The sequence below is a fragment of the Silurus meridionalis genome, chromosome 27 (genome assembly GCF_014805685.1).
Source record: "Silurus meridionalis isolate SWU-2019-XX chromosome 27, ASM1480568v1, whole genome shotgun sequence".
NCBI lineage: Eukaryota > Metazoa > Chordata > Actinopteri > Siluriformes > Siluridae > Silurus > Silurus meridionalis.
In genome coordinates, this window is record NC_060910.1 from 13,779,848 (window position 1) to 13,807,744 (window position 27,897).

Genomic DNA, 27,897 nt, shown 5'->3' on the forward strand with positions numbered 1-27,897 from the left:
TTATCTCCCGTTACATTTTGCCTTTGTATTCATTCGTTTTTAGCTTAGTTTATTTTTAACTGTTGTAAATGCACTGCCACTGGTTATTCTGTCGATCACACTTGCATGCTTATCACAGTAATTAATAAAAAACTGTGCATGTAATCTTATATTACATTTAAACTAAAACAGTGGAGTGGAACACAATGTTAAACACCCCCACATTAGTAACAGTGTTACTACACAACACACCCCCTCATCCAAATGCTGTTGGGTTTATTATAAGCAGTTTTAAACACACACACACACACACACACACACACACACACACACACACACACACACACACACACACACACACACATCGGAGTAACAGTTTTAAACCCCCCCCAGTTTACTGTAGTATCCAGCAAGATAATGTAGTACTGGTTTTGAGGTTATTACTTATTCATCTTCAGCAAACCACCAGGCATAACATTAGGACATTATAACATTGTTAGTGTGTAGGACATTAGGCAGCAAGTGAACATTTTGTCCTCAAACTTGATGTTTTAGAAGCAGGAAAAATAGACGAGCGTACGGATTTGAATGAGTCTGACGATGGACAAATTGTGACGTCTAGACGACTGGGTTGGAGCATCTCCAAAACTGCAGCTCTTGTGGGCTGTTCCCGATCTGCAGTGGTCAGTATCTATCAATAGTGGTTCAAGGAAAGAACAGTGGTGAACCGGCAACAGGGTCATTAAGGCTCATTGATGCACGTGGAGAGCGAACGCTGCTCCACTGAGGTCTGATCCAACAGGCGAGCTCCTGTAGCTCAAATTACTGAAGAACTTAACGCTGTTACCACTCAATGGGTCAGGACTGTATTGGCAGCAAATAATTTACCAACACAATATTAGGCAGATAGTTATAATATTATGCCTGATCAGTGTGCATGATATATCATCTTCTTCTTTCAGCTACTTCCATTAGGGATCTCCACAGCGGATCATTCGTCTCCATACTACCATGTCCACTACATCTGCCTCTTTCTAACCAACAAACCAAACTTTCCTCACCACATCCATTAACCTCCTCCTTGTTCTTCCTTTTTTCTTCCTTCCTGGCAGCTCCATCCTCCTACCGATATATGCCATGACCAAAACATCTCAATCATGCCTCCTTCACTTTGTCTCCAAAACGTCCTACATGCATGGCTCCTCCAATAAATTAATTTCTAATCCTGTGCATCTTTGTCACTCCCAACAAAAACCTCAACATCCTCAGCTCTGCATAGCAGGTCTCACCACAGTCCTATAAACGTTCCCTTTCACTCTTGCAGATATTCTTATTACAAATCACTCCTGCCACTCATTCCCCTTCTCTCCAGCGCTTACCTCCACCTCTCCAGGCTCTTCTTCACCTGCTCCCTACTCTTACCACAGATCCCAATATCATCCACAAACATCACTGTCCATGGAGTCTCCTGTCTGACCTCGTCCGTCAACCTGTCCATCACCAATGCAAACAGGAAAGGGCTCAGAGTTGATCTTTGATGCAGACCAATCTCCACCTTGATCCAGTCTGTCATTCCTACTGCACACTTCACTGCTGTCACACTGTCCTTATACATGTCCTGCACCACCCTCACATACTTCTCTGACACACCACACAAATTATATATATATATATATATATATATATATATATATATATATATATATATATATATATATATATATATATATATATATATATATATATATATATATATATTTATATATTTAAACAACTTTGAGTGAGAGCAGAATGGCACCAGGTATCAAGGAATGAAAAATGAATGCCATTACTTTTAACCACATCTGCACCTGAAAATTAAACCGCTGTTTCACCTAGCTATAAATATTTAAACTGTTCTTTCTCGCTCTCTCTCCCCCTTCACACACACACACACACACACACGGGAAACATTTTACCCAACTGTGCTTGAAGCAGCAGGTTAAAAAGAGGCACCATGCAGTTTAATCATACTCTGAAATGTCGAGAGTTGCATGAGTGCTGAGTCTATCAAACAGCAAGAGGAATGAGAGTTGTCAACTCTGTGAGCATGTTGCGTAATCCAGATTTATAGTACCTGCTGAGAGCGCGCGCGCGCACACACACACACACACCCTCACCCACACACACCTCTTCACACAGAGCTGACTCACTCTTTCTCTGTCTTGCCTCCCTGGATCCACTGCTTGAGCAGGTATTCATAGTAGCTGTCAACTCTGGCACCCAACGTGTACACACCGAGATGGGTGAACTGTCCGTTGTTGGTATTGATGAACATGGGCACCAGGCCATCGTGCTTCCCTTCCAGCTTGTGTACCTGCTTCATTACCTCCATTACTGCATTCTAGACAGACAAAGAAAATGCTAAATACACTTACTAATCCTTCATCCTTAACATCCCTTGATAATGCACACAATTACAATCTACAACTAAAACACAAAAATAAGTCAAGTTTATTTCTATAGCGCTTTTCACAACAGACATTGTCTCAAAGCAGCTATAAAGAATTTAATTGAGGTGAGAGTTGAGGTAAACAATGCGTATTTATCCCTTATGAGCAGCCATGGTGACTGTGGCAAGGAAAAACTCCCTTAGATGTTATGAGGAAGAAACCTTGAGATAAATAATAGAATTAGTACATTACAGTACATTTTTCATAGACATTTCACTAAACACAATTATAGAGATTTGCTAACAAACGCCAGACAATGCAGACTGTTGTATTTGAAAAAAATACAAAAATTCTGTGTGCATTCAATTGAGGAATGTGCAGAAGAGAATTCAAATGAAATTAAATCAGGTTGTTTTAACCAAAATTATCCTGCAAGATTTTTTTTTTTTTAACTACATTTAAGTTCCAACTCACTGGCAAACTTGCCATTTTCTAAATTCCTGTGGAAAGTTTCCCATCTTGAAAATCCCTGGTATTTCGCAACCCTTCATAATAGGCACACACACACACACACACACACACACACAAGTCCACCTGGTATTTGGGGTCTCCGGTTAGTCGGCTCAGTTCGCGGAACTCCAGCTGGATGGTGGTCACCTCGGCGACAGTGCTATCGGAGGTCCAGCGTGGCGGATGAGCTACACCAGTACCGATGTTCACGTCCGAGTATGGAATCTTCGACGGTGTGCCAAAGGCAGGCATCAACCTGGAGCCAATTTCTTTCTGTACAACCATTTACAGAATCAACATCAACACCATTAGCAGACTGAGATCAGACTGAAAGACTATTTCAAATCCACACACTGACGCCTGGCTAATGGGAGGACTTCAAATCGTACACGTGTTAACAGAAGGAGTGGAGGAGGCATTGATCATGTGAGCCACATACGGCTGACTTTCTCTCTTAAAAACACACACACTCACAGCTTTCTCGAGGAACAAGGAGTCACCGGTCAGATGGTAAGTGCTGAGCAGGCCGCCCAGAATACGGATGGTGCTTTCGAACAGGTTCACGTCTACATTTTTCCCAAAAGACAGATGTGTTGCCACCCACTCTCTGGCTTCCTCAAACTCTGTTAATAAACAAAAATAAAGAGCAGACAGCTTGTTACAGTTGACACGGCTGCACCTTCCTTATATTGCACTATTCAAATTATACAGAACTTCCTCAAACTTATCATTTTACTCTGTCTAAGTCCACACACACACATTTATAATACATTTGCCACTTAACCAATGCTTTAATTCTCCTTGTGTTTTTAGTCAACATCAAGATATAATAAAAAAAAATGTAAAGAACACAAAAACCACACTCGCATAAGAAAGCCTGGGAAACCGGCCCATCGCTGACATGTTCTGTTTGCAAAACACACCTTTTTTCAGCCCCAGGATCCACATAGTGTCCAGTGCATCAATAAGAGTCAGCCCCAGTCCAAACCATTCAGTGTAAGATTTAGAAATGGGTTTGAGCTCATCATGACCCCAGGCAAATTCTTTGTATCCTTTCCAGGCATGGCGGAAAGCCTCCCTCACGGCCTCCTGCCTGCTCTCAGCTGGAAAGCAAAAAATAAATAAATAAATAAATAAATAAGGGAAAAAAAAGAAACGTTATTGCTACACTGTCAATGCTACACCGTTAATAGACACGGTAAGCCTCGGCACTTGCAGCTTAGAAGTATTTGAAATACAGGAAGTGAAAAAACACAAGCACAGACCTATTGAGGTGTCCGTGGACTCGGGCTGTATCGCTTTCTTATCATTCGTGTCTTCACCCAACTTGAAAACAGAACCATGCCAGCTGCAGGCAACAGAAGTTAAAACTGTTGTTTGAACATAAATCCATTAACAGAATGCTCAGTGGAGAATTAAACATCTGACAAGATATTTCCTAAACAAGTCCTGCTATAAGCAGTCTGACCTGACTAACAACTTGTTCCCATCCTCCTTCATCATCTTCAACGCCACTCCCTGTAGCTCAGAATCATTTCCTTTTTTCTGTAAGCGGTTCTGCAGGGCAGGTGGTCCTCGCTTCCGAAAACCTTTTCTCTGGTAAACATGAGAAACAGACCTTCATAAGTTTACAGCCTCTTGATTTCCAAGACTATTTCAATGTTTAAAACAACAACTGTTGAATTTCAAGCAACTAAAACTAAGTATGACATTGGTGACCTTTCTGTTAACATATAAAGCAAGTTTGAAGGTTTGCATCCTCACCGACATGCACTTGCACAAGTACAGAAATCCCCTGTTTACAAAAATGCTATTTTATTTATATAGTACTGTATTAACATTTTACTTCATTTCATAATTAATCAGTTTATTTTTATTAATACATTTCATTATTCCAACATAAAACTCTAAACATAAAAACTATTCCCTATGTGTTTTTTGGTCTGTCGTGCTTTTCGCGAGAGACCGGGAAAATCAGCCAAAACAACTTAGTTATGTGGCAAACGCAATTCCGCGATAAACCGAGGGCTGAGATTCGAACCACGGTAAATCGGGGGATTGCTGTACATCAAAAACCCGAACAGCCTCATACTCAAATATTTTGCCCTATAATTCACCATTACGAGTAATAAAAAGGATGAGACAGAAAAATAAGCACAAGCGTTTGCATTCTTCAAAAGGAATCATTCACCAAACAAACAATAGTCACCTCGCTCTCCTACTGGACGGCACTAACCTCTGAAGGGGGCTCGGGCAGAATAACGTTGTCTCCACCATTCCTCTCGATATGCGCCTGCACTTCATCACCATCGTTCCTTCCTTCTGCTGTGTCTGACTGAGCTAAATGAAAACAATAAAACAAAACAAAAATAAATAAAAAGTAGACATGAATTGTGTGACGATTCCTATATATCTAATCACGGTGGGCAAACAAAGCAAAGCTTACCTCGCCAATGCGTCAGGAGCCCGGGGTACACGGTGAACCCACTGATCAGGAGGAGAACCAGAACGAACAGGATAAGGCTGCGCTGCAGGCTGGACAACTGCTTCCATTTCTGCACGCACATGCAAAACAGGACAAGGATGAACGGAGAGTGAGATGCAAAAACCCAAATGGATGCATCTCACTTCATTGATCCTGCAATGTATGGTTTCAGCTACACCAACTAAAGAAAATTAGTCTGTCGGTCATACAGTGAATGTGGATGAGTAGGAAGCACCGATATCATTTCATATCTCACTCGAATGTAATCTCACCCTCCAGTAGGATTGCTTGCGCCGTTTGCCGTTCGTATAAGACCGGCTTTCGTCTACTGCTAGAGACACAAAATCCTTTCTGTCTGGTGCAATCATGTCTCTAAGTCCTTATGTCCCTAAAAAAAAAGAGAACACAGAAAAAAGGCTGTATGGCAAATCAAAATGAGGACGACACGGTTTTAAATACAGCTCAGGCACATCTCTAGATAGTCTGTTCATGTTGACAGTGGCTGAGTGGATTGCAGAAAGCTGCAGGTGTGTGTGTGTGTGTGTGTGTGTGTGTGTGTGTGTGTGTGTGTGTGTGGAGATGCACAGTGAGTTATTAGAGAGACAGATTAGACACACAGACAGATCGATTTTGTCAATAGACAGAAAGACGAGCAGATGTCAGGAAATCCCAGGGGGAGAATCATGTTGTCATCTGTCAAACTTGTTTAAAGATTGCTCAAATGATCATATACTGTATAAAGTAAACCATTCTGACCTGATCATCTCATTCCATGCCTTTCCTAATTAGCGAAGCGGATCTGTTTATTAAAGAAGCTAGCGCCAGTGTAATTATTATTCCCGAAACAACTTTTCAGCTAAAAAAGTAGGTGTACATACATATTATATATTACATATATGACATAACTTGCCGCAAATGTAGCTTTCACTTTTGTTTTCGTCTGAGAGAAAAAAAATAATCAATTCGTACTTACATTACCTTTTTTAAACAGACGCTTTCACGGCACGAAGTCTCGCCGGACCAAAGCTCTCGGGGGCCGCCTACGTTCTTACGCGAGTCCGAGGCATGACAGAGGCCTACTCCGTCTGACAATTTCTAACACCCAGCCGGGAGATTTACAAACCAGAGTAAAATTTGTGGCAATTTCAAACAAGCAGCCACAACTTTAAAAAAACGAATAAAGCATGATTTGCGTCATTTTCCAGCCCTTTAGGGACCGCTTTCATTCGCCGACGTGGCTTTAACTCCGCGGAAAGACGCACCTGCGGAAGCCCAGCCGTCCTCTTATCTTATCTCACTGACAAGCCGGAGTCACGAGTGACTTGGATACAAATTCACGAAGAGGCGGGGCCGCTCAGACACCCAATCAGAAACGACTATTTAAATTAAACCTTGCCTCCTACTGTCGCGCACTACAAACCGCATAAACACTATTTGACTACGCCTACTATGTAGTGCACTTATTTATATAATACGGCACATTTAAGATTAAACCCATGCACATTTCCATAACAACGATGTCTGTTTTTGAAAACGGCAAGACATGTGCTGCATTTTCTTTTCTTTAAATTCAGGTGTAAATAAAGGAGATCCGGAATCAGACACAAAAAAAGTTTATTACAATTCATTAGAATATGTAAAAGTCTTGTCATAATGTCATTAATTCAATGACCAGCATATAAATTAACATACCTTGAACATTATGAACATCAAACATCTTTGTACATAAAAAAAAGCACCAGAAACAGCAGCACCCAAATATAATTTCTGACACGATTTTTCTACTGCTTATACGTTTACCTCTGCAATATTTCATATTTATAGACCTGACGTTTTCACCATTCGGTTCGTTTGATACAAATCAATATGCAATATCACGGAACTTTTAACAGTAATTTATTTGATTCGTTTGGAGTCCACTCTTACATCCTACATCTTAAACTTCAGCTAAGATCACAGTGCGTTTGGTCATATGTTGGGTCAACCTGAAAAGAGAGTGCATCTTTGAGCAAACCAGGTGATTGAATAGTACCAGCGGCTTTACACGAAACCTGGAGGATGGCATGCACTAGAACATAAATATGAAGCACTCATTTACACCAAAGAGCTTTGTAAACACTATACAACAACAACAGAAAAAACAAAAAAACAGTTCATTTCAACAACGTGTGCAGCGAAGAATCATTGCCGACCTTGGCAACCTCGGTAAACTAAACGGGAAAAGAAAGTGGAAAGTGTCAGCTGGTTCATTTTTCGATTTCTTGCAAAAACAACAATGTCCAATATAGTTAATGCTCGAAGAATTGCTTCGCTCCTTTTGTCTGCAAATGTGGCTGTGTTTAATGACAGACCAATTAACACCAGCACAGCAGTCAGCAGTCTGTAGGAATGTGTGTGTGTCTGTAGGAGTGTGTGTGTGTGTGTGTGTGTGTGTGTGTGCTGTCTGGAGGTTTCTAGCTGAAACACACAGGTCCAATAGTAAATCCAAATTCTTCTGCAAGGTCGCTGTGGCCATACAATGCTAAGTCTCTGATCGGCAAAAGCTCCCGGTCTTCGGTTTCAAACTGGAACACAGACTCTTGAGGTCCTGTATCCAGCTCCTCCACTGACTTCAATTAAAAGTAATTTTAGAAAGAATTAATGAGCAATATCCAGGCAACAAATCAGCTGTATTGACTGAACCAATGCGAATAGGAACATACCACGCAATCCCGTAACGTCCCTAAGAAACTCTGTCTCCGAGAATCAGCAAGAAATTGAATTTCTCGCTCGCTTGAACCCTGCCGGCTCCCTTGCCCGCAGGAGAAAGTAATGTTCTGTGTGACCTGATAGCTGTTTAGCCGCAGGAACCTCATCTGCACCACGCTGGTTTCTGTATACACAAACTTCAGAACAGAGAATCAAAGAGGTCAAAAAATAAAATAAAAAACAAGCCTGTAACATGTAATGGATCTGAGTGTTGTATTCAGCATACCTGAAAGCCTTGCTCCTTCCTGCTCAGCCAAGTGAAAGAATCCTCCTGTGATCCTCTTAGCCAGGCTTTCACAGGGACCTGCGGCACAGAGGTATGTATTACTTTCCTAAATACACAAGGCGCAAAAGGTCACAGCACCCTTTAAGGATCACAAATAAACCTGAGAAAATCTAAACAGTGTTTTACCTGTGACCGGACTGGAGAAAGACACGTCTGACCTCCTGAACTAAAGCTGCAGTAGACTAGAATTGCATCTGCATGATTGCCTTGGTTTGGATCGATATAATACATTCCTGAAATCAACAAATGATTATTTAAGGTTAATCAGACACTGTACATTTATTTATGGAATCAAGGGACATGTCCCTCGACATTGATATGAGAATAATTTTGTCTTCTGCTCTTGTCCTGAGCATACCAAGCACACAGAAAAATTTCCCAATTATTTCTCTTCTATTGGTACCTTAGGTGTGAGTGAACTGACATCTAGCCAATCACAGCACAGGTCAATTGGTCCATGTTATCTTGGTTCAGCAGTTAGCACTGTTCCACTATTTGGTATCTTTGTCTCTGTCCATTTTTTTTGTTCTGTGCCATTTTTAATTGTCAGCCACCTGGCACATGAATGCACTGCAAAAATAATAAAAACACCCTTTTCCCCAAACACACATCGTAAATGACCATTATATAAGTTATTGATTTTCTGTTATATATTTTGGTGTCACATGGTGCTAGTAAATTGACTGATACCTTTCCTAATAAAGCAAACAACTAGCTCCACTGTAACTGGTGTGAAAAAGATTTATAAATATTTCAACGTGTAAATAATTTATTAATTCATTGTTTTGTTGCAATTAAAAGCTCAATGAACAAATCTTTAACTGTCTGCACTTATTCTTTCTCAAAACTCTAGAAAATACCATACGGTTCAGTCAAAAAGGGAATTTTCATGGTCATGTTGTTTCAAACACAGTGGGAGTTTTTTCTTGTGTGATACACACACACACACACACACACACACACACACACACACACACACACACACACACACACACAGACACAAACATATACACACATACACACACACACACACACACACACACACACACACACACACACACACAGAAGATATCTTTAAGAATAACTTATAATTAAACCAAAAAGGCGCATATTTTATTTAACACTGACTTTTATTATATGAACAAATATAATGTATGTGTTTTACATAACATATTGGTCTGGAATGACATGAGGTTGAGGTTTTGGTGATCTTTCTTTTGTTTGTTTTATAATGTGTTCCTTTAAACCGTCTAAACTGTCTAAACTAGGGCTGCTGGCCTGTGGTGAGCTTTGATTTGACCATCCATGCCATATATATATATATATATATATATATATATATATATATATATATATATATATATATATATATATATATATATATATATATATATATATATATATATATATATATATATATATATATATATATATATATATATATATATATATATATATATATATATATATATATATATATATATATATATATATATATATATATATATATACATTACTGTCTTTACAATAAATTGTATTATGTCTCATTGTACAATAACTTTGTGAACTATAACATTGTAAATAAAACTGCATTAATTAAGGAGACTACAGAGTCATGTTTTATATTTATTTTGAATATTAGATCATAAATGAGAGTAACCATGGCAACTGTCATTTTATTATAATTCTTTGTATAACGCATCATATATTTTTGTCCCGTGGCCCTCTATTAAGTTTGATTTTTGGGCACCTTTGTTTTACACTAGAATGTTATTTTGCTGAGTTTGAGTTTAAGTGCTGTGTTTATTTGACTTGTGAGGGTCATGTCTACAGACAGATTAGTTCTCCTATCTTTTAAAATGGCCGATACGCCTCTGATATTATACATATCTTGTTACAATTACCTCAGTAAAATGATGATTAATATAATAAAATAATATAATTCTAGGAAAACAATGAAAAACAGGATGACGTTACTGTAACATTACTGATATTTGTGTGATAATAGCACAGACATGTTTACATTCTTCATACCACAGCAACTTGCTGATAATTAATTTGATTAAAAATGAATATCCTTTTATATATCAATGTTATGTTTACCAAAACAAGTAAAAAAAAAAAAAAAAAAAAATATATATATATATATATATATATATATATATATATATATATATATATATATATATATATATATATATATAAACAGCAAAGCCCTGTGTCCAGGAGACTTTCCTGTGGAAGGTTTATCTATGTTACAAATGCACAAAGCACTGCTACTGGAGAATGTTATAGAAATTCTACATTTACAGAACATAACATACTGGCACAGAATAATCTGTTTATTATTAGCCCTAGATTACGTGACATGTCCATCATACATGTCCCCGTGAGTTAGCTGTTACTATAGAAACTATAATGTGTTAAACCAAGTACATTAATATGCATAAATGATTTGAATTACAGCCAGTACTACTGTCAGAGCTGCTGTTATATAACATGAATCAACACCTTCTGTCCATTCAGATTTAAAAATCTAACAACATTGTGGTTGCTTAATAATTTGTGGCTGAAATATTAACTCTTTCCTTTTTTATAGGATCAGAAATCATGGATTGTCAGTTTGAATAAGGCCAATGGTCAAAGGGCCACATACTTTTGAGCATATAATAAACAAATCCACAAAGAACTTAAATAACCAGATAGTCAACAATATAGTATATGGTATAGGGGAAAAAAAATTATATATATATATACACACACACACACACACACATATACTGGTTGCAATGAATATGGACTATACCATCAGTGTAATTCGGGTGGCATATCATCAGCTCCAAACAGGTGGTTGCCGGATGCTCTTTAGTGCCATCAGGTGGATCAACAAAGAGCCGCAGGTCTTGCTGTAAGGAGTTGAGGAGATTTCTGATGAGAGGGTAGTTGGGCCCATCTGATTGGTACATAAGGCCCTGATTTGGGGGAAAGAATACACAGTAACACAGACAGGAATTTATGTTGTCTATTAATGATTAGAACAACAGATCATGAAAATGTAATTTTCCTGTTTGAGTTACATGCCTTTAGCTGAGCCATTGTGAGGTTTAAAGATATTCCTGGTGGTCCTGGAGGACCAGGTGGTCCCTACAACAAGCATCAGAAAGTGTCAGTAACTAAAAAACACCTCAATATAAGCTCATAATATAGGAATATGAATACTGCACTCACAGGTAACCCTTTTATTCCAGCACGTCCAGGAAGACCAGAAAAACCCTTTAAGCCCTGAGAATAAAACAGGATTGTGTTAAAGATGCACACATGACATTTACAAAATGCACAATTTCTTAATTTCCAGCCTTCAAACATTACCTTTCCTCCAAACAGGCCCTGTGGTGGAGAGAAGAGATCAGAATTAACAGAGTGTAGATCAGTACTTCAGAAAGGATCATTTTCTTCTCTAAGTGCTTAGAAGACTTCATTAGCACACCATTAACTGTCCGGTGAGAGCTCTGTATGAGCTCTAATCTGACTCTGACTAATGCAAATGCAGCTAAATATTTTAATAGCATCATCATTAGAGATAACTTACAGGCATTCCAGGAAAACCTGGGTTCCCTTGTCGCCCCCGTGGTCCAATATCACCCTAAAAACAACAATATTTCTAATATCTGTACAACTTTTGAATGTTGATTTGGTGTATTTTGGATGTTATTAAGCAAAACACCTGCTCTCCTTTTGGCCCGTCTTTACCGATTTCTCCAACAAACCCCAGTGTTCCCTGAAATACATGTGATGACTTTAAGCACATGTACATGTTATATTTTTCAGGATACAACAATGCTGTAAATACATGAATGATACCTTCATTCCATCAATACCAGGTGGTCCATGTGGTCCCATTTCCCCCCTTTCTCCCTGTACGTGGGGAAAAAAAGCAACATTATATAATGGAAAAAATATAAAAAAATGTAGATTATAAGGTGCAACAATAAGATATTATGCAATTCTGTAAAAATCTAGTATAGTGAACATGCTATTAATATATTAAGAAATTAAATCAGAAAGATGCAAGTGAATAATGTATTATAATTGGTCTGTGACTTCAAACCATGCATATATATATATATATATATATATATATATATATATATATATATATATATATATATATATATATATAATATATATTTCTAAAGCAAATCAAATCAAATCAAATCAAATCAAATTTTATTTGTCACATAAAGCGTATATTTCTGTATCTCCTTCTTGATGGAAGGAGGTTAAACAGTTTGTGACTGGGATGTGAGGAGTTCTGATGATGTGGGCTCTACGCAGGTGTTCAATGGCAGGTAGTTGGGTGTCAGTGATGCGTCGGGTGGTTTTGACCACCCTTTGCAGGGCTTTACGTTCACACACAGTGGAGCCTCCGTACCAAAGAGCGATGGAGTTGGTCAATATTCTCTCAATGATGCAGTGGCAAAAACACGTTAGAATCCCTAGGAATCTCTGAGCTTTCTTAAGACTCCTTAGGAAGTACAGGAGCTGTTGTGCCATTCTAACCAGAGCTGAAGTGTTCTGGTGCCAGGACAGATCCTCAGAGATGTGAACTCCTACAGTTCCCACAGACTTCCATATCCATATTTTATGCTAAAACTAGCCAACGTTTAAATATTATCTGTGCTTTTTGTCACTAAAAACATTACTTTCATTTTATTTTTATAAAATCATAGAAAAAAACAGTCTACCTATAGTACATAGTTATAAAATCCTTATACAAAACCACTACATAGGTCATACAAAACAAACAAATAAATAATAAATAAAAATACAACAGCTCTCAATATTTCCTGAAAGAGTCATGCCAAAGAATTGTCTTGTTTGCGAAGTACCTCTCCTTCACCTTTACTATCTTGTGAACTCTAAGTATACACAATAAGTCAAATTATGTAAGTGAACTGAATATTAATAGTCATCTAGGGGTCTGGTATATGGATATTACTGACATGTAGGCCGTCTCAGTGAAATTTTTAGCCTAGTAAATCTTAGCCTTTTTAATCATACCTTACCTGTGGTCCTTGTTCACCTTTTATTCCTTTTTCTCCATTTATCCCAGGTAAACCCTGCAGCAGAGATAATGCAGATGCCGAATATATATGAGTGACAAACCAGCCGATTTGTACAGTTTATCCACAATGTAAAATAAATAGGAATAAATGATTTGATCAAAACAAAAATGCAAGAGTGAGAAGGATAATAATTAGGCTTTCTAATAAAGCCTAAAGAAATAATGTATAGTCCCAAATGCGACAGGTAGAGCAGCAGATCTGGCGTCTATGATAAGTAATTTAGACACGAAAGTACAGTATAAAAAAACAATGATGCAACATTTTGGACAGTCGTGTCAATACTTGACATTTGTCCCAACATGTTATTTTCTTTTACACCTCTGAACTCTTAAAGGTTAATCCACTAAATAATTACATAAGCAAAGTGCAGATGAAATACCATTGCACTTTTTTTGGAGGAACAGAGTACCGTAATTTTCTGACTATAAATCGCACCCATATATAAGCCGCACCCACTGAATTATACAAATATTTTTATTTATAACATAAATAAGCCGCACCTGTCTATAAGCCATCTACACTAATGTCTACACTAATGTACTTTACACAGGCTTTAACGAAAGACACGTTACACACGGTGTAACGGGTGAAATATGTTGCGCTTCCTTTAGGAGCAGAGCGATATTTTGGGAATATCCTGGCACTGCATTTTTTCCGTTATTACTGCATGTGTGTAAGACTGAGGATTATGTGCTTATTATTTTCTGATGCTCATTTCTAAGTTTCTTTGACTAACCCGTAATGCTGTTGCCAAGAAAAATAAAAAAGCACGAGTTTTGGAAACCTGTCTGTGCTTATATGATTTCTGTTGTAACTGGAGTTAGTGAGCTCTCCCTTCACCCAGACTCAACGCGTTACAACGGCTTGTATCTAAACAGTAGCCGACCAAGAAAGTCATTGTTCACTGTCTTCCTCCTTCCTTTCACAACTATTTCTCTCTGGAGTTTATCTTTTGGCATCGTCGTGTGTTTAAATAAAACAAAGTTTTTTCTCCCGATGCCGTGCAGCTCAGAACACAGGTGAGGTGCGTTTTTTCGTTTCCGTTCGAAAATTTCATTGGTCTAATGTTATGGGGTTCAGGTTTTTTTTAAGTTTGTGAAACCGGGAAAAACCCAGGAAAATTTCATAAATAAGCCGCAAGGTTCAAAACGTGGGGAAAAAGCGGCTTATAGTCCGAAAAATACGGTATGTTATATAACTTACATATGAACCTGGCCTTCCTGCTGGTCCAGTCCACCCCACAGCCCCTCGTTGTCCCTAAAAAATACAGCCATTACAAAAAATACAGGAAATTGGAGATTACCAAAATCAGTTATTCAAAAGTAATTATATTTACTTTCACTCCTCTGATCCCTCTTGGTCCTTTCTGTCCAGCTTTCCCTCTTTTGCCCTAAGAAAAAAAATATATTATTTTAGTTGTTTTTAATATTTGATGTACATTTAATAACTGTGTGTTTAGAATCTTTACTTACTGGTCGTCCAGGGTTCCCAGTAATTCCAGGTTGCCCATCTCGGCCATCTTTCCCCTGAAACAGACAAGCACTTCTAATCAATACCCAGAACTGGTTTTGATTCATGATTACTAGTAGTAAGAAAAAGGGAAATCATTTTATTTGACAACAAAAAAATGTCCTGACCTTCTGGCCTTTCTGTCCACCCCGTCCACTGATGCCAGGTCTGCCCTTTGGACCCTGAAAAAAACATAGTATGGAAAGCATACAGGAGGTAACATGGTGTCGTTTAAAAGCAACTGTACAAAAGACAATTTTTTTTATCTAAAACACTGAGTGATAAAATAGTAGGGTGTAAAATTTTAGGTCTCTTTAATGCCACAAAGATGAATTCTATTGAAATAAAAACATTAACAGGTCATCCCTCAAACCAACCCATTCCATTTGCTTTTGCTAAGGAGCAGAGCTAATGTCCTGAAAACTATTCAAATTCTTTGCAAATCAAATTACATAATGTATTCCCACAGAAACAATCATTTTAAGAAAAAAAGCCTTTATTAAATATAAATTATGAAAATGATATAGACCCACACTCTGGGTGTAATAATGACTACTACATATGAGAGACTGAAACACTGACCTGAGATCCTGGAGGCCCAGCAGACCCCAGAGCTCCTATTGCCCCTTGAAGGCCCTGTACACAGGACAAGATCTTGTTGCTAGAAATACTTGGTACTTGGTGTAAGCCTGAATCATCTGCTTAACATTTACAGCATAATAAATAAATAAATAATACATAAAAGTAAATATTAGTATACCTCTAATCCCGGAAGTCCTGAAGGCCCTCTGATTCCAGGAAAGCCATCTGGCCCCTAAACAATAAACAAAATTATTGCAACAGGTTTTTTTAAATAAGAGCAAAAGAACAGCACTTTATTTGAGACTTACCACCTCTCCTGGAGGCCCTGGCCTGCCTGGGTCACCTTTTGAACCTTCAGGTCCTGGTAAACCTTTAGGGCCTGTCAAGCCTTCAGCGCCTCTGGGACCAGGAGCTCCCTGAGGATTCAGTATGTGATCACATCATAGGAATGTATGGGAATATACAGAGAGAGAAAGAGAAAGAGAGAGAGAGAGAGAGAGAGAGAGAGAGAGAGAGAGAGAGAGAGAGAGAGAGACAGAGAGAGAGAGAGACAGAGACAGAGAGAGAGAGAGAGAGAGAGAGAGAGAGAGAGAAGGAGAGAAGGAGAGAAAGAGAGAAAATACATAGTGAAGTACCAACCTGTGGTCCAGGTTTTCCCATCTCATCCTTTAGTCCTCTTTGTCCAGTTGCCCCCTGTGACAGATTATACAAAGACATGTATTCTAAAATAATGACAACATAATGATGAGATTCATAACCATAAATTGGAATAAACAATGTAAAATGGCTAAAATAATACAATGGGATTAAATAAGAAATTCATAAAAGTTAATTAACTGTTGCAATAAATTAATAGTCCATCATTAAAGCGCAACAGTTATGTTTCTGTTCTTTGTACTGAAGAAATGAGCTGGTTATTTAAAGCATTTATGTCACTAACCATTTAAAAAAATATTTAAAAAATGCTGGGGTGTTTCTTTACAATTCTATATACATCAACACACTCAGCAAGACCACATTGTAGCTAAACAAAAAAAGATAACACATTACCTGCTTACCAGGTTCCCCAAGCGCTCCGGGTATGCCATTAATGCCAGGATCACCCTGAAAGACAAAAAAAGAAAATAAAATGTGGGTATTTAATTTAATTATGATCTACAGTGGTATGAAAAAGTGTTGGTCCAGATTTCTTTTTTCTTTGCATGTTTGTCACTTTTTAATGTTTCGGATCATCATACTAATTTAAATATTAGTAAAAGATAACACAAGTGAACACAACATGCAGTTTTTAAATGAAGGGCTTTTTTTTTTTAAATGAGGTAAAACAAAATCCAAACCTACATGGCCCTGTGTGAAAAAGTGTTTGCCCACTGTTCACACCACTGTATATGTCTTTTACTTACACATGAAGAAGATGGAAAACAAATACAAGAAGTAATTAAATACCTTTGGCCCTGGTTGTCCATCTTTACCTGGCGATCCTCTGAATCCCATCAGACCCTGTGATTAAACAAGCAAACAAATGCATTAAATGTGTACATAACAAACTATTATCAATACTTCAATCCAAATAACAACTGCAAACTTCTAAATAATGTTATAAAACAATGCTTAGTTACAGGAGGCATTTATTTCTACTTGCATGATTCAGTTTCACTTGTCTACATTTAGCTTTACTAACCCTTCATACTGTAAAGCAACATTTCGGGCATTCTCTGTCTCTGCCACAATCATAAAGCACAAGGATATATATGAAATATACAAAATGTGCATTGAAAGCAGAATAGGTGGATTACTATTCCACTTTTGCATTAATGTACCTCTAATCCCAACAGTCCTGCTGGTCCAGGTTTCCCCATCAGTCCACTTTGACCCTGAAAAACACATCGTTATAAGAATGATTAAATCAGAAAATGCAGAAAAGAAAAAGCCAAACTATGGTGAGCACTCACAATAAATCCAGCATAGCCTTTATCACCCTTTTGCCCTCTTGATCCTTGGGCCCCAAATATTCCTGGATGCCCAGTGTCCCCAGGGAACCCCTGCATCCCAGGGTCACCCTGAAAATCATGAAAAAAAAGCCCCAAATTGACACTTAAACCGTAGAATCCCTAAAAAAAAAATGTTATAATCAAATGTTTCTCACAACTCAGTTCACCTTCTGTCCTTTAGGACCTGGATCACCTTTTCTGCCCTCAAGTCCTGCAACCCCCTACAAAAAAAAAATCATTATACAGTATGTGCTCCCAATGTTTAACAAAAATGATGAGAAAAAAAGTAATTAATGGAGGACATGAACCTCTTTGCCACTTGGTCCTCTCTTTCCCTGCATCCCTTGAGATCCTTGTTGACCCACCTCTCCTGGAATGCCCATTGGTCCCGGCTTTCCAACAGGCCCGGCTGAGCCCTATAAAACAAATTCAAGAAATAGAATAAAAAAAATACAATGTTGAAAATCCAAAACCTGAACCAGCGCCACAGTAAAAATAAATAAATAAATAAATAAATAAATAAATAATTAAAAAAAAAAAAAAAAAAAAATATATATATATATATATATATATATATATATATATATATATATATATATATATATATATATATATATATACCAAAAGTACAATCTCATATCTGAGTTATTATAAAGTGTAAATAATTTATGAAGCTGCATTTGAAGGAATGTGATTGTGGTATTATCTCAGGCTCACTCACATGTTCCCCCTTCCTCCCTGATGCCCCTTCAAACCCCTGAGGACCAGGAAATCCCTGCGTAGACACAAACACAGACTTTATTACTATCAGATTTCCATCTGCAGTCTACATGCGGTAATATAAAAAATGGATGCCAATAAGTAATAAGTAAATATTAATGATAATCTAAGAATATTTTGGGTACATTATTTGGTAGCGATCCAGTGCAAGAATGTCTCATACACTCTATTGCCAAAAGTTTGCGGACACCTGGTGATAAGTATGTTATGTGTTTTTTGAGCATCGCATTCCACATTTAGTCCCAATTTGCCCTTATAATTCTTGGTGAGGAGATTAGGCCTGGGGTGCAGATAGTCTTCCAATTCATCCCAAAGGTGTTCAGTAGTGATGAGATCAGAGCTCTATAGCAGGCCATTCAAGATCTTCCTCTCCAAACCATGTAAACCAGATCTTCAGGGAGCTCGATTTGTGCACAGGGGCATTGCCATGTTGGAACAGGTTTGTGTTTCTAAGTTCAAGTGAACACAAAATGTTATCATACCACATTTAAAGACATCCTATACAAGTGTGTACCTCAAGCTTTGTGGTAACAGCTTGGGGAAGAACCACACATGACAGGCAAGTTCATGTGTCCCAATACATTTGTCCATATAGAGTACCATAAGCCATGACCCGTTCAAAAGGAAAAACTGGACTAACCTGCTGTCCAGACAGGCCAGTAGATCCAGGGACACCTAGAGGTCCTGGTGAACCCTTAAATAACATTAATGTCCAGTTACACGCAATATCACATTGAACATCCATTAATATGTATCCGATCAGAATTGCCTAGTGAGCCTCATTTTTAACTTGTGTGTAAATTCAGTGATACATTTGTATAAGTACACTGTCCCTAGTAGGATAATTATATTTTATAAAGCAATGTTTATAATAAATGAGTAGGGAGGAATATACTTGGCGGGCTGCTATAGGAAAATATCATTTTAATAACACCAACACTAATCAATAATTCACTGATCCCATGCACAGCATGGTTATTATATTTAAAAGCATGTATATATTATATACTATAGCAAATGTCCAACAATTATAAAGTTTTATTAAGTAAACTTGGAGCTTCACCTTTGACTGTAACAAAGCACTGACACAACAGAATCCTTTCAGAAATCCCAAATTGCTGTCTTTTCACACAACTCTGTTAACCCGCATTGGCAAAATGTCTGCTATACAATTCATTTTTTTTGTTTAAGTTGTTACTATAGAAATTATAACATTTTATTAATGCCAATGTTACTATTCAATAGTTTAACATCATTTATTTGTTTAAAAATGTGTCTGATATAATTATAAATCACTTTAATACCCACCTCCTAAACAATATGCTATAAATCTGCTTACATCTGAACTGAAATACAGTTACTACATGCACTGTGCTGAACAGGATAAGCACACTGTGCTGTTAACTATAGAGAATCACTAACCAAAGCATACTGAGTTGAAATAAACCCTTTTTATATCTGATACCTGTTGTCCTTTCTCTCCAGGTGGTCCGATTCTCCCAGCAGCTCCTGGTGCTCCCTGACAAGAAAGTCATAAGTAATCGTTGTCAGTAAACATGTAGGCTACAGTTTATTTCCTATTAGTTTGCAGCAGTATAATGAATAAAATCAGCAGTACACACTCACTGGCAACCCAACAGGCCCCATGTTTCCACTTGGTCCTTGTGGTCCAGGACTGCCAGCAGGACCAGGTTTCCCTGGTGTGCCTACAAAGCCTGGTTGCCCTGCTGAACCCTAAAATGTGCATGAGTGTTAAATATCCGGTAGCATTCCAACTAGTTCCACCGTGTGGACATATAGTTTATAAAGGTAGGTTTAAACACGAACACAAGTGCTTGGGTGAAGTTTGTCTTTTTGTGAATTTTTTTCAGCAAAAGGAAATGTATTGTAGGTACAAAATCAGCTCCCGAGTTAAACATATGCAATTTACATTTATTATTTATAATATAATATAATATAATATAATATAATATAATATAATTATCTGTTAACAGTGATATAATTATAAGAAAGCAATAATCACCAGGTTGTTAGTGTGTGCATTTATTTTTCCCATGCGGAAGTTTATGTCCTCAATTGTTTCATTCGTCTTGAACCACAACCATGTTAAACAATTTTAGTTATTAATAAATAACATATTGTATGGTTAATGCATGTATGGTTACAGTTAATATGATGGAAAGTCTACAAAACAAATTAGTTTCTGTTACCACTCGAAACAGTACATAAAAGCTATATCTAGTCATCCTCGCACCAGCTGTGCTCTGTTTTGCTGTTAACAACCCAACAAACACAAAACTTGTCATGGTACTGAGAAACTGAAAGTCATGGCTTTAAGATGACTAAACACAGGCACTGGGGACTCCTTTTAAAAATCCAAAACATCTGCTCACAAAAACATCCTTGTTCCCACTAATTGTGCATGTTTTCAAATCTATTTTATTTGGAGGTCACTATACAAGTCTCTTTGCAAGTTGTTACTATAGAAACAATGATATATTAAATAAATAAAATAAATAAAAACCTGTGATTTGACTTCTAGCCAAGGGTACATTTAGAGCTACTTTATGAACAATGAATCAACACCAATCATTTAATACCTTTGACTGTACAACAAAGTATTAACAATCGCAGATACTCACAGGTGGTCCTTCTATACCAGTTGGTCCTATCTCACCTTGGCGGCCCTACAAAATACAAGATGATATTTAAGACCAAGTTTCTTGTCCTTAAGATTTTTTTATTTTTTTTAAATCGATCAACACTACACCTGAGGTCCAGGTGGGCCCCTTTCTCCAGGTATGCCAGGAGGACCCTGAAGAATGAAAAAAATAAAAGAAAAAAAAACAATAAGCCTTAAAAAACTTGAAGGAGTAATCAATAATGTTCAAAAGACACACTTTTAAACTGTCATACAATTTTCCAGATAAAAATGAAAGTCAAAAGACAAACAAACAACACAAGACAGTGTGGGACAGATACACAAAACACATAATCGCGCCGACCAGTAAACCTACTGTGTAATATACATTACAATGTGCACGAGAGAAACCTATAAACAAGAGTGCACTTGTGAATCAGACTGTACAACTCAGCTCTGTTCTCTTGAGGAGCAATGAGCCACAACAGTACCAGGTAAATTAAACTTCAATCGTACTTCATCTAGCAGGCAACATAATAAACTGCTCATATTGTAGAACACCAAGCAGTAGTATACTGTAGCTTACAGGGAGTCCTCTCTTTCCAGGTTTACCAACAGTTCCTCTTACACCAGGCTCACCCTAAAAATAATAATTAAATGTAAGGACATTTGCAGCAATATATATAAAATCAACAACAATAAATATTGTGTAGTTTAGTGGGTTCCTTTCCTACTTTTTAAAACAGCATAACAAATTTTCTCACCCGTTCTCCTATATGGCCGGGTCTACCATATAGGCCTCTCGTCCCTGGATAACCCTGAGAGAGCATCAAAAATAACATTTAATTACAGACACCCAAACAATCTAGATATGCTGTTATTTTATTAAGGTTTACGGTGCAGTGTGCATTGTTTAAACATGTTTCACATGACAATCATGCACTGTAATGCTTAAGGTATTCTTCCTAGTTCAGAACTGCTTAGTCAACTAAAAAAAAAATCTTCAGGAGTGATGGGAAAGTTAGAGAAAAGCTTGTCTAGGTTTTTTTTGCAATTGAAATTCATCTCTGAAAATTACATATTGCTCCTTCAATTGGCTAAGCGAGGTTTCAAATAGAAGTGCATAACAGGTGACACTGTTATAGTCTCAAAATTAGAGATAAACAATTCCTGATTGAACACAATGTGAGATTACAAAGGCACTAATGTTTCAGCTCTTTCAGCTGAGTGTCGAGGCAACAATATGACTAGATTATACTTACATACATTCCCACAGGGCCCTGTGGACCTTCGACACCTGGCTTTCCTGCCAAACCCTGATAAACATGAAGTATATTTAACAAGGTTATACAGAAAATACTCCATTGTGATTAGCATGAGACTAATGATGAGCACTATAATATATTACATTATGTATAAGACCAAAATTAGTCTACCATTATTCTAATGTATAAAAAAAATCTAACTGCATTTTTCCTCATGTCATCACTAACAGCACAGGTGGTCATGCGGCACACAGCAAAACTGTAAAAACGCCGGGTTAGGATGCATATATATTAGAGATGGAAGGTTTCACCAGTTCGCACCAGTGCATTGGTATAATGTTAACGGTGTGATGCATTGATTTAAAAAAAACTGCATTGGATCCAAGTTGGCATTTGCACACAATCCATCGTTTTTAACATATTTGCATCAGTAAAAAGATGATTTATCTATATATAATTATTAGAAGATGCGTTATACTTTAATAATTTAAAAAGTGGGCAATAATCTGTGACCAATAATTTATATGTAGATTTATTTCTCATCGCCAAACTGTTTCTCGAGCCTGTTCTCTCAGCACAACTGCTGCTATGTGAATATGACGTATCACAATACTACAGAGACCGAGGCGTGTCCTGAGAGTCAAAATATGTATAGAATACAGATTTACATGGCAGAAGTAAAGCTGCATCTTCCTGGAGACAGAACAGGTAAAGAACGTCTGGTTTTACTTTATCTTTTTTTTTTTTTTTTTGCAAAGGCCTGTTTGTGAAATGGCTGTGCTTTAGAAAACAGAAGGCACCTTTTACACTTTTTATACATTTTACAGTCAATTTATAATTTGCTGTCTGTCTGAACCAAAGAAATTAAAGCAAAATATCTGTACCATATTGAATTGCATAGAATCACTTTTTTTTCATTGCATCGTATTGCGCTGAATCGCATTGTGTTGAATTAAATCGAAATCAAATCGAACTGTATTGGAAGTGAATCATATCGCATCGCAAACCAAAGCTGCTTCGCATGTATCTTTAATAGATTGTGCAATTGGCTATGTATCGAGATGGGAATCTCATTGGCCTCATTTATGGAGATGTACAGTATATTAGCGATGTGCATCTCCATAAATGAGGCCAATGCGATTCCCATCTCAATGCATAGCCATTAAAAGGTGCAGTTAGTCAAGCTGCTGTGGTATCCAATTGCTAATTATAAAATAGCTTGTGTTGTAGCTCTATGTTGTTTTGTATGTTGTTGTTTAGTGTAGCACCAGGGTTCCGGAGGAACATTGTCTCGTTTTTACTGTGTACTGTGTACCACTGTGTATAGTAGAAATGACAATAAAAGCCTCTTGACTAATGTCTTTCTTGACTTGACTAATTAATGGCTATGTGCCCCAAATTTTAGCTCTAACAAGAAAAACATAGCTCATGCCTGTGAAACCAGCTAATTATTTGTGTGCAGGCAGTTTGGATATTTCTATGATTATAAATAGGTTTTATTTAGCACAGTTTTTGAATTCAAACAATCCCACCATTCCCCTTTGTAGAGTTCTACAAAAACAAAACACATTGTTGGTTCTACCAGAGACAAGAACTAAATATTGCATTATATTGCAGCACAAAGTGGCACCTAATTAGAGTGAAAATTTTAAAAATATCTTTCTCAAGGGTTCTACAAATAATTAATAGAGTCTAAATGATTTTTGTTTAGAAAACCCCTTTTACAGGATCTACATAAAAGTTTTAAAGATCTCATATATGGAACAAAATGGTGTAGGAAAAACTCACCCTCTCTCCTGAGACTCCTGGGCTGCCATCTTGACCAGGCCGACCAGGGGAGCCCTAGATTGAATCATTTCAATTAAAATAAAAGAATACTGATCACCAAAGGTTTTGAAATAGGTTTTTTTCCTGAAGCTTTTTCTGAAACATTTGTCAGCATCATTGCTTCTAATAAGCAGAGCACTTCACTGCTGGCCATATACTGTATGTGCGCTAACAAAATCATTAATAAATACTTTAATGATTATTTTGTCCTAAATAAATGGTTATATATATATGAACTTAACAAGCATTTGTATCTTAAAACCCAATTTCAAGTATCAGTATCATTGTAAACATAAAAAAAACCAGAAACTTAACAGTATTTGGAGGCGAAATATATATTTAAAAAAAAAAGATATCTAAATTTCGAAAAGTAATTTTAATAAATTTTTACTGTACATTTACCTACATTCTCTTCTACCATTAGTAAGATTTTGGGATTATAATACTTAAATGTGCTCTTCATAATTTCTAATAATGTTTCTAGTTTGCTACTGATTATAAAACCCTGACCCTAACAATGTGTAATTTATAGCGTTTAGCTAGTTTATTTGTTTTACACTTTTGTTTACAGTTTTATTAAGCAGAAATGATACAAATACACCAGAGTGATAATAATGAAAGTAGCTGTAAAATTGTGAATCTTTACCGGTGCACCCATGGCTCCGCTTTTTCCAGGTTCTCCAGCTATTCCATGAAAACCCTAGATTTGACAAAATACACATTAACTTTGACACTGTACATATTCATATTTCACTTTATAGATGTCACATGCCCATAAATCAGGCACTCGCACACACGTCTCAGAGACATCCAACACTGAGACTTTGACTTTGTACAAGACGTTCTTGTCAAACCTGTACGTTTTACTAAAAGAGATTTTCATGGCCACAGGATGCTTAAATCCTGTTAAAGTTAACTATGTGTGATCTTGTTGGCTTCCCTGTGTGAAATTTACGTGCTTATGAGCAAAGTGTACATTTCCAGGTTCACTGGCTACACACAATGTGTCAGTTTTTTAAAGGCACACATGACCCTCAGACTCAGCAGTCACATCCTCATTCATTCTATTAGCATTTTACTAGAGTTTAAAAAGGTAAAGGTCATGTGTGACTTTTGCTTTATTTTGCCCAAGTCTGCTGCAGCTGAACATTTTATTAAAACACTAATAATAACAGCTCTCACGTTGGGTCCTTTATCTCCCGGGCTTCCAACTGAACCAGGAACACCCTAGAAGCGAAACAGAGGAAACATGAAACCTTATTATTTTAAGATTTCATTGTTATAAAACAGTATATGACATAAAAAAAACATATGGGTGAGCAATAAAATGTGCATTTACTCCTTTAAATTCCATAATTTATGGTATTTTGGTAACTATGACTAGAGGTCAATTGATGCATCGGTTTTGCCGATTAATCTGCATCGATATTTGATTGCAGGAACTATCAGCTATCGGACAAATCCATACAGATATATATTTTTAAACCCAGTATCCATTTTTATCGTCGGTGGATTAATCAGTTATCGAAAAGTACGATCCAATCGGACAACCTCTACCTATGGCAATTTCCTTCGTATCCTTATTGACTGGATTTTTTCTGCTTTATTCAATAAGTTTTGGAGTATTTAGTCTTGTCTTGGCCTGTGCAAAGTTGTAGTACAGAATCATACTAATGCATTTTATATTACATTGACTTTCTTGGGGTGTAATTAGAGCCCAAAACATGAATATTAGAATGACATCCAACTTAAGTTTAAGGTCAGATTTTTGTGTAGGAAAAAAATGGCAGAATGCAAATGCCAGTTTCTTTCCTGTCTTTTATTTTGATTTTTTCAACCTTAATCTCCTATAAGAATTGTAGAATCTTGTTATGAACTTCTCTCTGTAACCCCATTTTCATACAAAGACAAAGAGTCAAGTTTTTTCTGTGGTTGCCCCATTTTATGTGAGATCCAGAGTTTAGCCACTTCTAAAGATTTTCATTCAATATATTTTTATTATACAATTAAATTTATACATTTGCAACATTTGGCGGAGTCTAGTATCCAGAGCGAATTACAATTATTTTATTTATACAAGTGAGCAGTTGACGGTTAAGCGCCTTGCTCAAGGACCCAGCAGTGGCAGCTTGGTGGTGTGGGGATTTAAACATATGACCTTCCCATCAGATGTCCAACATCTTAAACACTGGACTACCACATGCCCCAGGTGTTTTTAAATGTGCTTTACAAAAGTATACAATTTAATTTGACTTGGTATGATACCAAAACCTTACATTTTAGCCAAAAATCATACAAATACAATATCGTTATATTATTGTTAACTTTAGTCAGACTGAATACTCGATTCTGATTGGCTGGAAGACGTAAATTCACACCATTTAACAAAGAAGTTTAATCAGCACTCTAAATTATTGTACTATTAAACATCAATTAACTTGCAAATGACCATGGTATGACACACACACCAGACCAACTCATCACTAAGGTTGGGACTATAATCCTAAAAAGTACACAATAAAGTCACAGCTTACAAGTTCATTATCCAAACATTGGCAGTACACAAGCAGTTCTTTAGATGAATATATTAACTTTATTCTTTCTACTGGTTTTAATTTACAGATTTCAAAGTCTCCTATGGAATATTCTCTAAATCGCTACTTCCTTTAATCATTAGACTTTGAAAACTTGTTCATATAAATAGATTATGGGGCATCGATATAAAGCAATTTGTAATGTGTTAAGTTGATAAGTTATAAAATGGGAACCTGTGTACCAGGCTTTCCATCTGCTCCCTCAGTCCCTGGTGGGCCTTTGAGACCCTGCCAACAGAGAACACACACAAAACACACAAACTGCATAACAGCAAACACTACAAACATAAAGAAACATATATTTATTATAAACGTCTGTTTAAGGACCTACCGGTAGTCCAGACCCACCAGGTGGGCCACTTTGACCTTCTCGTCCCTGTAGAGAGAAAATCTGTTTAATGTTTTTTATTTCTTTTTTGTTTTAACATCAAATTAAAAGAGTATCTTACCCGTTGTCCTCTGATTCCTGTTATTCCATTGTGTCCAGATTCCCCTCTATTCCCCTTTGTCCACAATGAAATGCAAAACCATACACAAAAATAGTGATGAGAACAAATCTGACAGCAAACTGCATACAATGTGCAGACCAGATGAATCAAGATCAGAGGACATTCTACATTAATGGATCTAGTTAAATTTTTTTCTTTTACAAGAGATTCTCTCAGCGAGGATGGAATAATTGTCAAGTGCTAAGCTCTTTTCCAGATGATCTTTGTCACTTATTGCTCCACCTGAAAGTCTTAAAATGCTTTAAACTGCTCTAACCTTTGGGCCCTCCTTTCCAACCATTCCCTGGAGACCCACTTCACCATCTTCACCCTGAAAAAATGACAGGAGGCAAAGAAATTGGGAGGAAAATATAAAAAAAAGATCTTATCAATTAAGTATTTTATATATCGAACCTCTAATCTATGTATCTATCAAAGCTCTAATTTGGAAACACTGTAAATCACCGCAGTGGAAGTTTCAGCATTATTTTGAAAGAATAAAGAGATTTCAAACAATATTTAGAAATTTGGTTTACATTAAACAGTGATGCCTTTGCAATGAAAAGTATTAAATCCTTATGATTTTAATGATGTTTTTCTCTCTGGTAAATACTACAATTAAGCAGTTTGTGATGGAGTGAAAATAAATCTTAA

At 36.9% G+C, this 27,897-nt stretch overlaps 2 protein-coding genes across 6 annotated transcripts in view; both read right to left on the reverse strand.

Moving 5' to 3' along the window:
* Positions 1–6,709, reverse strand: part of man1b1b (mannosidase, alpha, class 1B, member 1b) — an 11,311-nt gene extending 4,602 nt beyond the window's left edge. Inside the window, exons 1-10 of one of the 2 annotated variants that reach the window (XM_046841645.1) lie at positions 6,386–6,709; positions 5,679–5,796; positions 5,368–5,476; positions 5,158–5,261; positions 4,390–4,517; positions 4,187–4,269; positions 3,845–4,024; positions 3,396–3,544; positions 3,006–3,194; positions 2,172–2,362 (exon numbers count right to left, since the gene is read on the reverse strand). In XM_046841645.1, coding sequence (XP_046697601.1) covers positions 2,172–2,362; positions 3,006–3,194; positions 3,396–3,544; positions 3,845–4,024; positions 4,187–4,269; positions 4,390–4,517; positions 5,158–5,261; positions 5,368–5,476; positions 5,679–5,774 — 1,229 coding nt within the window. In that variant the 5' untranslated portion in view covers positions 5,775–5,796; positions 6,386–6,709. Of the gene's footprint in view, positions 1–2,171; positions 2,363–3,005; positions 3,195–3,395; positions 3,545–3,844; positions 4,025–4,186; positions 4,270–4,389; positions 4,518–5,157; positions 5,262–5,367; positions 5,477–5,678; positions 5,797–6,379 lie in introns of both variants that reach the window. The other variant, XM_046841644.1, reaches the window with a different exon arrangement.
* A 294-nt stretch (positions 6,710–7,003) lies between these two features.
* Positions 7,004–27,897, reverse strand: part of si:dkey-61l1.4 (collagen alpha-1(I) chain) — a 61,074-nt gene continuing 40,180 nt past the window's right edge. For 3 of the 4 annotated variants that reach the window (XM_046842445.1, XM_046842444.1, XM_046842443.1), the window contains 42 exons: positions 27,521–27,574; positions 27,205–27,258; positions 27,087–27,131; positions 26,930–26,983; positions 25,344–25,388; positions 24,808–24,861; positions 24,123–24,176; positions 22,332–22,385; positions 21,834–21,887; positions 21,656–21,709; positions 21,199–21,243; positions 21,071–21,115; positions 20,055–20,162; positions 19,894–19,947; positions 19,069–19,122; positions 18,370–18,423; positions 17,957–18,064; positions 17,816–17,869; positions 17,610–17,717; positions 17,478–17,531; positions 17,104–17,157; positions 16,708–16,761; positions 16,297–16,350; positions 15,966–16,073; positions 15,836–15,889; positions 15,658–15,711; positions 15,204–15,257; positions 15,039–15,092; positions 14,903–14,956; positions 14,770–14,823; positions 13,507–13,560; positions 12,302–12,355; positions 12,165–12,218; positions 12,030–12,083; positions 11,810–11,827; positions 11,669–11,722; positions 11,522–11,584; positions 11,247–11,412; positions 8,567–8,673; positions 8,381–8,458; positions 8,109–8,291; positions 7,004–8,015 (listed from right to left, as the gene is read on the reverse strand). In XM_046842445.1, coding sequence (XP_046698401.1) covers positions 7,860–8,015; positions 8,109–8,291; positions 8,381–8,458; positions 8,567–8,673; positions 11,247–11,412; positions 11,522–11,584; positions 11,669–11,722; positions 11,810–11,827; positions 12,030–12,083; positions 12,165–12,218; positions 12,302–12,355; positions 13,507–13,560; positions 14,770–14,823; positions 14,903–14,956; positions 15,039–15,092; positions 15,204–15,257; positions 15,658–15,711; positions 15,836–15,889; positions 15,966–16,073; positions 16,297–16,350; positions 16,708–16,761; positions 17,104–17,157; positions 17,478–17,531; positions 17,610–17,717; positions 17,816–17,869; positions 17,957–18,064; positions 18,370–18,423; positions 19,069–19,122; positions 19,894–19,947; positions 20,055–20,162; positions 21,071–21,115; positions 21,199–21,243; positions 21,656–21,709; positions 21,834–21,887; positions 22,332–22,385; positions 24,123–24,176; positions 24,808–24,861; positions 25,344–25,388; positions 26,930–26,983; positions 27,087–27,131; positions 27,205–27,258; positions 27,521–27,574 — 2,841 coding nt within the window. In that variant the 3' untranslated portion in view covers positions 7,004–7,859. Of the gene's footprint in view, positions 8,016–8,108; positions 8,292–8,380; positions 8,459–8,566; positions 8,674–8,843; positions 9,033–11,246; positions 11,413–11,521; positions 11,585–11,668; positions 11,723–11,809; positions 11,828–12,029; positions 12,084–12,164; positions 12,219–12,301; positions 12,356–13,506; positions 13,561–14,769; positions 14,824–14,902; positions 14,957–15,038; positions 15,093–15,203; positions 15,258–15,657; positions 15,712–15,835; positions 15,890–15,965; positions 16,074–16,296; positions 16,351–16,707; positions 16,762–17,103; positions 17,158–17,477; positions 17,532–17,609; positions 17,718–17,815; positions 17,870–17,956; positions 18,065–18,369; positions 18,424–19,068; positions 19,123–19,893; positions 19,948–20,054; positions 20,163–21,070; positions 21,116–21,198; positions 21,244–21,655; positions 21,710–21,833; positions 21,888–22,331; positions 22,386–24,122; positions 24,177–24,807; positions 24,862–25,343; positions 25,389–26,929; positions 26,984–27,086; positions 27,132–27,204; positions 27,259–27,520; positions 27,575–27,897 lie in introns of those variants that run through there. The other variant, XR_006924767.1, reaches the window with a different exon arrangement.